This window comes from Saccostrea echinata, unplaced genomic scaffold, assembly GCF_033153115.1.
Source record: "Saccostrea echinata isolate AGI-Se365-2 ecotype Australia unplaced genomic scaffold, CSIRO_AGI_Sech_v1 ptg000052l, whole genome shotgun sequence".
NCBI classification, from domain to species: Eukaryota; Metazoa; Mollusca; class Bivalvia; order Ostreida; family Ostreidae; genus Saccostrea; species Saccostrea echinata.
The window spans coordinates 16,573,739-16,586,665 of record NW_026889801.1 but is presented as its reverse complement, the minus strand read 5'-3'; the positions used below and the strand labels follow the sequence as shown (position 1 = coordinate 16,586,665).

General features: G+C 32.1%; 1 protein-coding gene across 1 annotated transcript; it reads left to right on the top strand.

Annotated features, from left to right (window-relative positions):
• The first annotated feature begins 1,606 nt into the window (after positions 1 to 1,606).
• On the top strand, positions 1,607 to 8,587 carry LOC133204107 (uncharacterized). Its single transcript, XM_061339863.1, has 8 exons — positions 1,607 to 1,683; positions 1,814 to 2,042; positions 2,632 to 2,748; positions 3,071 to 3,146; positions 3,319 to 3,419; positions 3,520 to 3,573; positions 4,780 to 4,834; positions 8,092 to 8,587. Exons 1-8 carry the CDS (start codon positions 1,633 to 1,635, stop codon positions 8,180 to 8,182), a joined length of 774 nt encoding a protein of 257 aa, XP_061195847.1. The 5' UTR covers positions 1,607 to 1,632; the 3' UTR covers positions 8,183 to 8,587.
• The last annotated feature ends 4,340 nt before the right edge of the window (positions 8,588 to 12,927 follow it).

Here is a 12,927-nt window from a genome sequence, read left to right as displayed (position 1 = left end):
TTTAAATCGCCTTTGGGCATAATTAGCAGAAAGTCAATGCATGTTATTTGGGTATCAGTATTACACATCATTGAACACGCTGGTCAACAATGACACTAATTTCAATCTATGTACTGCAAAAAAAAATGTTTCAATAATTGTGTATAAATTTTTTTCGGGATTAATTAATTCAGAATATAACCTGAGGGTCTCAATTGCGTGATTTACAGATGTACACTCGAACACAATATAATTATATATTTACATAATAAAACACTTAAAACTAGAATCTAACGATAATTGAATTGGCAAGTCATTGAAAATAATCATGACTGAAATTTAATACTCGGCATTATTTAACAAAGAATGTTTCAAAAGCTCTAATACTTAAGAAAATGCATGCAGAGTATAGTATGGGAATCGGCCTTGCTCTATAATTATAAGAGTCGCCCGGTTTGTGGTTAGAGCGTTAGCTCTAGAATCGCGGAGTAAGGAGTTGATCCTTACGTCGCGAGTTCGAATCCCACTGTGGGACGTGGAGACCGGTCCTTCGGATGAGACCGTATAAACTGAGGTCCCGTGTCGCAGTAGGTGCTGGCACGAAAAAGATCCCTCAATGACCCTGAGTGCCGAGTACAGGTCATTGTTTATTGGTAATCTCATTCTGAGTATGCTCCGCCCATTAAATTAATTAATTAAATTAATTAACCCCGCCCACTGGGACTGCTGAGACTGCTGGGACTGCTTTCTGGGACTGCTGGGACCGCTTTGAGACTGCTCTGGGACCGCTGAGGGGCTGCTTTAGCAGTCCCAAAAAGCAGTCCCCGGGACTGCTCTGGGACTGCTTTGTGTCAGGTTGGGTCTGGTTGGTACTGTACATAGAACATAGATTGATTCGGCGAACCAAAATCCAAAATAAGCATTCAAGAAAACTTTATGATCTTCAAATTATCATTCAAGTTTATTCTGTGCTGTAGATCTCTGTATTTTAAGCGACAAAGTTTTTTTTATATGTAATTTCCGTCTAAAAGGTGATTACAATTTGACAATGTATCTAATAAAACCCTTTAAAAAATAAATCCTATTCTTATTCCCATTTCCTCCTCCATACCCTTAAGTGACACGCTTAGAGATAAAAGAAGGTATGACTAAAAATATATTAACATTTTTTCTTCAGTTTCTCTTAGGTAATATGTTTTTAGTAAAGGATATTTATGGCTAGAATATGACCACGGCACCAGAAAGTGCAATATATGTTATTCTTTTTTTTCTTCAACTGCGTAGATTAAATGTACGATTTGTATATATTTTTTATTTACTTTTATTTAAACGTAAACTATAAACAAAGTAGATCCCCGAAATGCACATCTTCATGTGTCAATAGGGTATTTATGTTAAGATTTCTTTATTGAAGCAACAACGTTAAAATGACCTCATTAAAAGTCTAGGTATTTTTGATATATAAAATGAGGGATGAACTACATTTTCAGAGATCAGATCTTCCGATGTACTTTGAGAGTGTTTAAATATATATATTAAATTTCTATTGAATGAACAAAAGAGACAAATTCAGTGCATTTTTTTTTTTGCATATTATGATGTCATCTTCATTTCACTTACAGGTCGAGAAAAGCTGTTTATTGATTTAAAAGAATGATGATCTTTTATCTTGGTGATCTCAGCTTAGTTTACTTGTTCAAAATGGTAATTTGTATCCAAAATTAATTTCAGTCAAAAATAATGGAATATTGGAATACTAAAACACGTATTATTAGAATGATTTTTCGGCGAGGGATAACATTATTTTAAACATGTATAAGGCTTTGAATTTTAGATATCTGAAGTTTATAGTAGGAAATGTTTGGCCTCCCTACCTACGATTAATTATATCAAGAAATGCCCAGATACTAGAGAGGAATGGAATAATGCAGCGAAACTCAAAGGATGTGAAAATATCAAACAAAACTGTACATCAAAGGAAGAAAAGCTCAAATATCACTGTGTAATCAACAGTTTTGGAAATGCAACATTAGATGTTTGTGCACCAACCTGGTACATTGCAGGTAAAACAATAAAATTATTGATACACTGTACACACCAGGCATAAAATCTTTTTTATTCATTTTCCTTATGTAGAGTATAATTACTAATCCCTGCCAGACAGTGTTAACTGATGTGTGTATATTATAAGTATTCATCGTTACATGTCATTTATAATTTTATAGACAAATGTGCATCTCAATCTCGTTCTTGATATCCTTAATTAGCTATGAATGTTCCAAGCTACAGAAAAACAGCTCTTTAAGTAGTTTTGTATGTTATTTACAACAAACTGAAATATGAGTTTACAGACATAAACAGTTCAAAAAAAAAACAAAAACAAAAACAAAAAATCAATAGATAAAAAATGATAAAAATTATAATCATATTACGACAAAGTTTTAATATAAAAAAATACTTCCTTTCCCATTTTTGTCTAAAATAACATTTTGTGTCAACTGGTTTACTTCACTTGTCAGATGTTTCCTTATTACTATTAAATACACTGTATAATCATGTATTTCATAGTTGTAAATAAAGAGCAAAATATAAAAAAAATCTTTTGAGGTAAAAAGCATACATACCTTTGACATATTTGTTCTTATTTAACAGGATACTGTACTGAGTTTAACGAGGAAGGCTTACTGATACAAGATCATTATGCAAAAGACTGTACAAATTTTGACAACACCTGTCCAACTCGATACTTGTCAACAGATGCCTACAAATGTATCATTGCTTTTGAAACACAATGTAGCTCACCAGTATCTTACAATAAAACATGATAGATCCACAGGAATACCATCTTTATAAAAATTTGTTTGATACAAGTACTAGTAACTAAGTATGATAAAAGTCATATTCAACATAGAGCTGAGCAGATAAAAAACATCACAATGTATGACATGTACATTAAAGTGTTACATGTAGTAGGAATAACTTTTGTGAAGATAAGCTTACATATATACAGAATAAAATAAGCACTTAATACAATTAATATTATTTTATTACATATTAAAAAAAAGTTTTTTTTGTAATATGCATTTTACAGATCAGGAGTGTTACAAACTGGCTACAAAAGCCGCCAAGGAAAACCATTTAGGGCAAATGGATGCCTTGACAATAGGGTATGTTAGATAATGCAATTTTTTGCAATTTGGATAAATTGTCTTTTAAGCTTGATAAATACATAAAGTTGTATTTAATGTTGAAAAAAAGGTGCAGGAAATATCTAATATATAAACTCTCACTTTTATTTTTCCTGTCTTTTTGCTTCACCCATTTTCTTATTATTTACAGAGAAACTGTTATGGGGATACTTGTAGGAATACTTTTTGCAACATTCATCTGCTGTATTGTTATGAGATATCGAAGAAATTGGCGAGCCAAGAAAAAGCTTAGTAAGACTCCCCTCCATATTCTTGTATTTTTATGTATAACTTTGCCAGGAAGTCAAAAGTTATATCTCTTAACTAATACATGCTTAACATTGTTTTGAAGAGATGCTGAATAATGATCATGCTGCATCGCAAATTAATATGGGACGCCATGAAGGTAATCTAATCTCCGTTACAAGTGTCATATTCTTACTGATAGATATTTGAAGACGAAACTCAGCAATGTCTTTTAGAAACTCCTAAATGTAAAACGGATTTTAAAGTCAAAATACAATTTTATTAATTATTATTAATTTTATTAATCTTTTCAAGTTAGGGAGCTTTGTAGTTGTACATAGACTGAAAGATTAGTTTTTTCCCTTATTTTTATGGTACCGTCACGGTAGCGGAGTCGGTGGAGCGCTTGCTCTGTGATCGGAATGTCGTGAGTTCGAACTTCGGCCGCGACTGACTCTAGTCGACAAAAAATATGTAGCAACTGTTTCTTCGCCAATCGCTGCGCATTTTGAAGTGAAAGTTGCTGGTCTCTCAGATAATACCCTAAAAACCAAGGCCCAGTGTCACTGATTGATTGATTATTGTTGTTTTACGCCGAGTCGGCAATATTTCAGCCATATTTCGGCGGTCAGTGTCACTGAAGACGCTGGCATATAAAATATCCCTCACTGCCCAATTGCCCTTGGTGCCTAGGAAAGGTCTAAAGTTGAAACCCTTCACCAATATATGGTAACGACTCTACATGCGTGAAAAATTCTTGAACGGGACTAATACAACATACAATCAATCAACTTATTTCATGGTCGAATCCACACATTTTAAAAGGTATGTGCTTATCCGCCATCTTTAAGGGAACCAGAGAACTTTTACAGCAGCCATTGTAACTTTCTGTTTTGTAACTTTGTCATTTGACCGAAAATAATCTCTGTATCTTTTGTCTTAATTGAGCAAGAATGGTGCTGCCGATATATTGAAAGAAAGTGTATAGGAACCTTTGATTTATTACAACACGCACAAAGGTTTCGTGGTGTAAAGACGAAAAGCATTGACATTTCTATTAACCTTTCGAATGAACCCGCAAAATGTGGATTTGACTATTGTGTACAACATAACAGAAATTTTTCTTTCAAAAAATCTTTATTGTCTTTTAATATAAATTGAACAAAACCTTTCACTTACTGCATTTTCTATCAAACAGAAAAAAGAGAAAGTGCATACATCAAAGGCTATAAAATATTTCCACTCTTTGTAACGTCTTCCAATGAAGACGGAATATTATTAATGATAAATTTGATAAGCAGTGCATATGTGTGATTTATCAAATTAAGTATCCCGCACATTATTAGACATTATTTCGTATTTGTAGCGGACCAAAGAAGACAGTGTAACAACACAAGACTGATAAATGAACTTCGGCAAAGGTATTTAAATTTCTAATCAGAACCTGTACCTGTGTGTATAAATTACATGTATAGTGTCTAATTATAAATAAATGCAGGTGTTTTTGTGTGCATGAATATGACTGTAGTATGTGTATTGGTTTTGATGTAATTAAAGGACTTATCGCATGATCTTTCAAAAATCGTAATTTTATGAAAAATATTATCTACAACCTTGTTTGTTAAAATACTGAATACAATAAAAGTTGTTGAAAGCATATTTTAAGAGACTTTGAGAGATGAAATTCAAATACGGCAATATGCATATTTCAGTCGGATTTCGGCGAAATACAGCTCTGACGTCATAAGCGACAATTCAGTGATAGAGAGATGAGAATATACACACTATTTACGGAGCTATCAACGACAAATGCATACGAAAAATACTGAAAATATTAATTCCTACGTGCTTTATAACTACTAAAGAAAATAAACTAATTGTAAGGTATAGGGCTTTTGAGATATTTTCGTTTTTTATTCGAAACATTTAAAATCTGTTCAGCTCCGATTACGGCAATGTTTCGTGATCGGAAAATTATTTTTCAAGACCGCCATCCATTACAAAACATGCGTAAATTAATGTTATGCTAAAAACGAAGAATAACAAATTTATACAATATTAAATTTGTGAATGAAATAAGTTAATACATGTGATAAGATGACAAATCGAATTGTATTGTGATGGCGAGTTTCTTCGTCTTCGCCGCGTCTCCTTCGATATCGTTGCTGCTATTTTTACAATATTAACAGATTTTTCCGATTTTTTTCTTGCTGACATTTCTAAAATATAAGGTTGGGTATTCAATTCCATATCGATAAAATCAGTGATTTGGTCGTCCACAACCAGAAAATTCAGGTTGTATCGCGTATATTTTAGTAAGATTAACGTGAGGAGCTGATCATCCATGGTCGCCTTTGACGTCACAGGGTCACGTGATCGCTATCTAATTAACTTAGATTTTTAATTCAGGGGTTTTAATTTGAGTCAATAATTGGTTAATTACCTCGGTTTATCTGCAGTAAAAACACAAAATTTATAAACTGTGGTCATAAGGAACGTTTTACGCTTTTAATTTCAAATAATTTAGAAACATGCGATAAGTCCTTTAATGAGCAAACCTGAGATATTTGAAGGGTTTGATAATTTTATTTAATTCATTAAAATAAAGCCACACGTTCTTATTGTTATCTATTACTCTTTCAACGATCAATTTTCGATCCTGATTGGGCACATGATTGTACAAAGATAATATGATTACGATAAGTAAACGAACAATGAGAGTCTATTTCGATTTTTCTTTGTAAAATATGTGAGAAAATCATGGGAAAAATTGCATTTATTAATTAAAAAAAAACAACTTGTCATTTTTCTTTATGTCTTAATGTTAACTCGTTAGCCTTTGTCATTATTAGAGTTAAACTACATGTGTTTACTTTGAGATTTAAAGAACAGATTTACGTAGTAAGTAGATGCTGTCAGGAAATGTAGAAGGTGAATATAGGTGATCAATCTGAGAAATCCAGCGAAAAATAACAATCGTACAAAGGGCAAAAGACCGACACATGGAAACACCAGAGGTGGTATAAGGTGCCTATGTAGCTCTATCAGTTGATGTTATAGGATTTCAACAGCTTTGTTGAGAGTCAACATTTCGAAATTTTATGGGTTGTACATGCAATGTTTCGTACCAATTATTAGGTGTTGTTACTTAATTTGACTGCGGAATATTTCATATACATGTACCTGATCAATGCATAGGTACACAGTGATTGTAACCAGTCGACAGGGGATGCTTACTTCGCCTAGGCACCTGATCCTACTTTTAGAATGTCTAGGGGTCCATGTTTTATGCCCTGTCACACATTCGTATTCGTCATAGATTTTTGAGACTAATCACCGTTCGTTACCTTCACAATTTTCACATGAATGGCATTAATTCTCAAAGTACTGAAGACTAACTTTTTTTTTTCAAATGAAGCAGTGACCACATTGCACTCAGACAATAACTGTGTAAAATAGATTACATTTCAAACACAAAAAGCAATTTACGACAAAATGAATATCTATGTATATTTCTCAGTCAAATTTCTTCAGATTTATATAAAAAAATGGCCTGGGTAAATACCTCCTTTGTTGTTCCATGTTGCTTCTTCTCTGATTTTGCGTCACGATGCGTCTATTGTATTCATAAACAGTGTTGTGAAATAATCAATTGCGTCATTTTCTATAACAGTGTACAGTGTTGTTTAATTTGCTAAGGTATTTCTATATGAATAATATATTGCTAATTTACAAATATATGATGTTTAAGAAATGAACACGCGTGAAATATTAGTGATTAAAATATTGAAAAATTGCAAAAGTCTTTCACATGGCTGAAACCCCCCCCCCCCCCTTTTAAAATATTAAAAGTTGCCGATATGGTATATGATATACAGTAGAAAACTTAGGTACATTTGCCTCCTCAATGATAACGTCTGACGAACATTTTCCTTGACAGTGCCTCCTCCTCCTCCCCCTCCCCCCCCCCAAAAAAAAAACTCAAAATGTTTTGCCCCCTCCCCTTCCATCTGAAATTGATTCCTACGGCCTGTGTCGTAATATTGTTTCTCTTTTTCCTTTTACTGCGTACGATAATTATGAAATTTTGTGATAAGAATTATATAATGTTAATAGTAAATGCTTTTCAAATGATATGAAGTCAATGTATTGCCCGTCTGTACACGTTTTTCTGTGTCATTAAATATCCATATATTCTGTATTTCAAAAACAAGACCTAATTTGTTTTCTGATTTGATGCATTTGAAAAGGGCATTAAAGTTGGATGATTTCGTACACTTCTTATTGTATACCAGTTTTAATAATCAGTGTTTGTGCATAAAAAGCCGATATTTATATTTAGTATTTTAACCCTCTGTGTTTAAATGAAAAACAAGACTGCTTTAAACTTGAACACAAGTTACACAACACATTTTGCAGTTTAGTTACATTTTACATAATTTCAAGTCACTGAGAATCCTTACACATTATATGTCATAAAATGTTAATTTGATAATCAAAAAAAAAAAAAAAAAAAAAAAAAAAAAGACAATTGTAATTCTTCATCTTAGAAATTACTCTTTTGAACTTTTCAACTAAATACATCTTACACAATCTTTCTAGGGAAAGATTAGCTATCAAATGTGGTCAGTAATTTATTTCTATAATGATTTATTAAAATGTTCTGTTCTTTTCCTAGGATCCAGGAGGACACGGATGTAATTACATATGAGACCATCAACTACGCAGATGTAATATCAGACTCCAGTAATAATTATTCTTCTGTTTAATCTGGAGAAAATCTATCGGATATTTTTATACGAAGATATAGCATAAGTGACAGCTGACAATAAAAATCTTTAATATAAAATTAACTCATTTTAACATGTTTAAGTCGTAACTTAGCATTATGGGGTTTAGTAATGCTGTAATCACTTCTACAGTTTACGAATGTATGTTTATATAACTTTGTTAAACTTGATGAAAATGAGCTAAGGTGTAAGGAGATCTCAATATATGAAGCTATTTATGTTCCTCAAATCTCACAGTCTTAAACCTTTTTAATGGATATGAGGAAACTTAGCTAGAAAGAACTAAAATGTCATGTTCCCAGGACTTCCATGTAAGCAAGTTTAATGTACTCTGTATTCTTTTTATGCCAATTCATTATAGACTTTATCTTTGTGTGATTTAAGAATGGCTGATTTCAATTTTAGTGAAAATTAAATTTCCGAACATACTTTTTTATTTGCATCATCATCATCATCATCAACATAATAATAATAATAATAATAATAATAATGTATGGACCAGGTACTTTTTTCACTCAAAGTACGAACATGTATATCTGATGATGGTCAACCTATAATCCTTTGTACTAGACCTGCTCTTTTAATTAAAAAAAAAATAGTAAAATCCCTTGTTTTAAATGAAAAAAAAAAAACAAAAAAACATGGTACTTTTGCTAAAACAATAAGAAAATTTCAAAGTTTCAAATGTTTTAGAGAATAATTACGAAATAAACCATTCTGTGTCAAAATGGAACTTAAACATATTTAATGAATCAGTCGTTTGAGTCATTCTCATTTTAAATAATATTCTTGAAATATTTTAAGTGTTCTTGTAAGACAAAAAAATTTTCATAAAAACTGTCACAGTTTACAAGTACATAGTACATTTAGTAATAACATGCAAAAAACAAAGGTATTTTTATCATCATTAATTTTTTTCTCACTATATTCACTTTAGAAAATCCTTGCCATTCATAATACCATATAAATATATTTTTCTTTTTTACATTGGTATTATTATGTACATTAACAACAGTTTATATTACGTAACTCAGTTATTAGTTTGAAAGAATTCTGTTTAAATTGCTTTTGAAGTCTTTTAAAAGATTTATCTTCTTGTCTTTGTGTTAATTGGTAAAATAATTTATAATTAGATTTATTCAGGTTCATTTACTATTTGCAAAGTTAATACTTACTCCTCCTAGGCACCTGATCCCATCTCTGGAATTTCCAGGAATCTATGTTTTATGCCCTCTTCACATATTTATATTGTTTATAGATTTTTTTGGATCGATCACTGTTCGTTATCCTGGCCTTTTTCATTAAATATCAAAATACTCTGCACCAATCATCAACATCACGCAGATCGATGTATTTGATACAAATATAGTCTTTTTTGATGAGATAAATTCCTAAATATTAGGATTTAAGGGGAAAAAAAAACATATCGACCGAGCACAAACTGCGAAGTTGGTATGCTTTCTCTAAGGTGCATATAGCTATAGATTTTACCGAATCAAAAGGCTATATTATATTTGTTTTATTATTAGTATATATATATATATATATATTTTTTTTTTACATCTGTTAATGATTTATAATTTTATATCCTCAAAATTCATGTATGTTATTAATACTCAATAGTTTTTCATTTAATGCATTATTACATCAGAATCATATTGACATCGAAAGCAGCTGAATATTTGTTTTAGAGGCTTAAAATAGAAAGACCCAGTTATAATTGATCATGTGGCCTAGTTTTAGCCAATCAGATAACTGGGAATGATAGAGAAAAATAATGATTTTTTTTTTATACATGTACATGTATGTGTCCAGTAACAAACTCAGCTCTAAGAGAAACTATAAATTAACTGCATGATCCAAGAAAACAACTAATACAATTATTTGTTTATTATTTCTTTAAACTCAATTCGATCTTGGTAATTAAATCATTTATTATAATTGTCGAAAAAAAAATTGGATTATATCGGCTAGACTGATAATCACAATGCTGGACATCATTTGATACTGGATGTTTACACTTAAAATAAATTTTACATTTTTTTTAAAATCAATCCTTTCCAGTGTAGTAGAGCAATACTTCTTATTTCGCAAAGACACCCCTTCCCCGATGAAGTAATATATAGCAAAGTTTCCCCATTGGGGAAGTTCTGCTATATATCAATCACTGTGACAATGATTCCGCATAGCAAACCCTCCTTAATTTACGCTATCTGTTAAAATAATGCATGTGCAATTAAAAGGGTATAGCCTCGATTGGTTTATCCTGCGATTTTATGATTTTTTTAATTGTTTTTTTTTTAATTCCTATATTCCTTGTTCCCTAAAACAATATATAAAATATCACCAATAGTGAAAATATGAATCTTGGTTGTCAATTTCGTGTATCATGCAGTCTGGACCGAATGGAAACGGTTTAGAAAAGTTTCACTTCTATCAATTTGCCCTGCAAAAGCAATACTGCAGATAGCGTGAAACAGTCTATTACTATATAAACAGTACGTAAATGCAGCCCACGCTATCCGAGGAACAAGTAAATAAATTCACAGAGATGATATGGAGGTTATATTTCCATATATATTTTTTCCGACTGCAAATCAGCTGAGTTTACTTTGCAGCATTTCTCGAGAATTGACCACTTTCCGGAAAAAAAGAGAAATGTTTATTTTAAATACTCCAGAGTTACGTTTTCCTAGTCAATATGCATAATATTTATGTCATATTAATAATTAAGTGCACACTACAATCGCACACTTGAAAGTAATGTTGCATAGATGCATGCATATATCAGGGACTGTCTGAACGCTTCCTTGATATAAAAAGAAGATATACATGTATTCAGCGATTAGTATATGTATAAAAATTTGCCATATGTACCTTAAATTTGAATCAAAACCACAGTCCTATTTTGCACGTAGGAATATTTGAAAAGGCATCCAATATATTTTACTCAAATGTAAGTTCATGAACTCCTTTTAATAAACGTAAAAAGCAACAAACTTTAGTTCATGCACCAAATCCATTACGTTTGCTTGATCGTCAAATTTTAACTTGACCAATTTTTTTTTCTTTATAAACAAATCCAATTACGGAAACCCTTGAATGACATCGGTCACTGAACTCGCCTTTGCTAGAGTAATATTGTTTACACTAGGTATTTTATGCGACAGCATCACACATGTATATACACTGGTATAAAATACTGTATAGGGAATTAATTTCACGGGTTGTAATTTTCACGTTTTTCTCTCCTCAGACACGATCGCGGTTTGATGAATTCGCAGAATTTGTACGAAATAAAAGTTATTTCCCTTTTTTCTGCCTTCGTCCATTAAAAGTTTAGCCAAAACGACAATTCGGTGTTAAAAAGTAAAAAAAGTGTCAGCCAGAGGGATATATTCCCTACATAAACTATATTCAATTAACGTATAAAAGTTGTTAGATTTAAAATTTATCGGAATTAATTTGGAAAGCGCCGTTAAAAAGCTCCGACAAAATATTATAGAATTATTTCGTGTCTACAGGAAATCCAAAATTTATTTAAATAAATAAAATTTATAGAAAAAACGATGACCCTATTACCTAATGTCGATAAAAAACTAATACACATGCTCAGGTGACTGGTACCCGCAGCGGTAATGTAAGTTACGCACGGCTAATCAAAACCCAGATAGCATGACGTTGGTAAATGGTTGTACAGTTGGCCGATGGTTGGCGTTGGCTAGACAACGTTGGACCAACGTTGGACCAATGTTACCATGTCAGTCTTTTCCTTTAGTAGCCAACCAGGTTGGGATTCTCACGTTTGCCCAACGTTGGTCCAACATTAAGCAACTCCTTTTGGTACATTGTCTACGGTCGTTGGGATTCTAAAGTTGGCCTAGCGTTGGACCAACGTTTGTAATGCAACCTTAACACACTTGATTATTTAATCTGGTAACAGTATGTTTGGCCAGTGGTAGCATGCGTTTCCTCTACATTGGTCCAACGTTGTCCCATCGTCGTTCTGCGAACTATAGAACGATGTGCATATGAATTGGGAGTATTACATTGGGTCATTGTCGGCCCAATGTTTGCTATGCCATTAAAAAGATGCATGTTTATTTAAGCTGGTAACAGTAGTTGGTCCAGCGTTGGCCCAATGTTAGCATGAACATGGTCACTGTGTGCTGGGAATGTAATGCTGGCCAACCCAAGGTGCATTTCGGTTTCATAAAAATTTATTATCAAAAACTGGCTGTTAAAAGAGGAGAGATTATTTTATTAACTCACTGAATTTTGATTTAAATTGAAATGAAAAAAAAAATCTACCAGAACCCAAGTTATGAAAAAAAGCTATCAAATAATTATTTAAGATTATAGTAATGTACGAAAACTGCAAGTAGAAGTTTAATTCCACACAAAATAATAAAGTTGAGATCCTATATTTAGCGTCTTGGAACTAAAGTGTTGTGTTTAAGAACTCCATATAATTAGGTCAGTGGTGAAATTCACTTGCTCAGCAGGTGACTGGCCGGTTTCCTAGGAGACGAGCATCTTAATCAGATCTTGCAAACTCAGAGCGGTCACTTTCTTATAACGCCCGCACTGGAACAAAGCATACTTTCTTACTCAAAAAAGAGAAAATGGATTATTTTAGCCATTGAATTGTAAGTAAAATTGTTATGTGTGATTGATAGAACTTTATGCTTTGTTAAAACTTAACTTACGCATAATGTAAAAAT

Excerpts from the sequence above, each read along its gene's own strand:
- LOC133204107 (XM_061339863.1), top strand. The coding sequence starts at position 1,633 with ATGATGATCTTTTATCTTGGTGATCTCAGCTTAGTTTACTTGTTCAAA. Across the intron at positions 2,749-3,070 it reads GTCAACAGATGCCTACAAAT|ATCAGGAGTGTTACAAACTG; the intron begins GTATCATTGCTT and ends TGCATTTTACAG. Across the intron at positions 3,147-3,318 it reads ATGGATGCCTTGACAATAGG|AGAAACTGTTATGGGGATAC; the intron begins GTATGTTAGATA and ends TATTATTTACAG.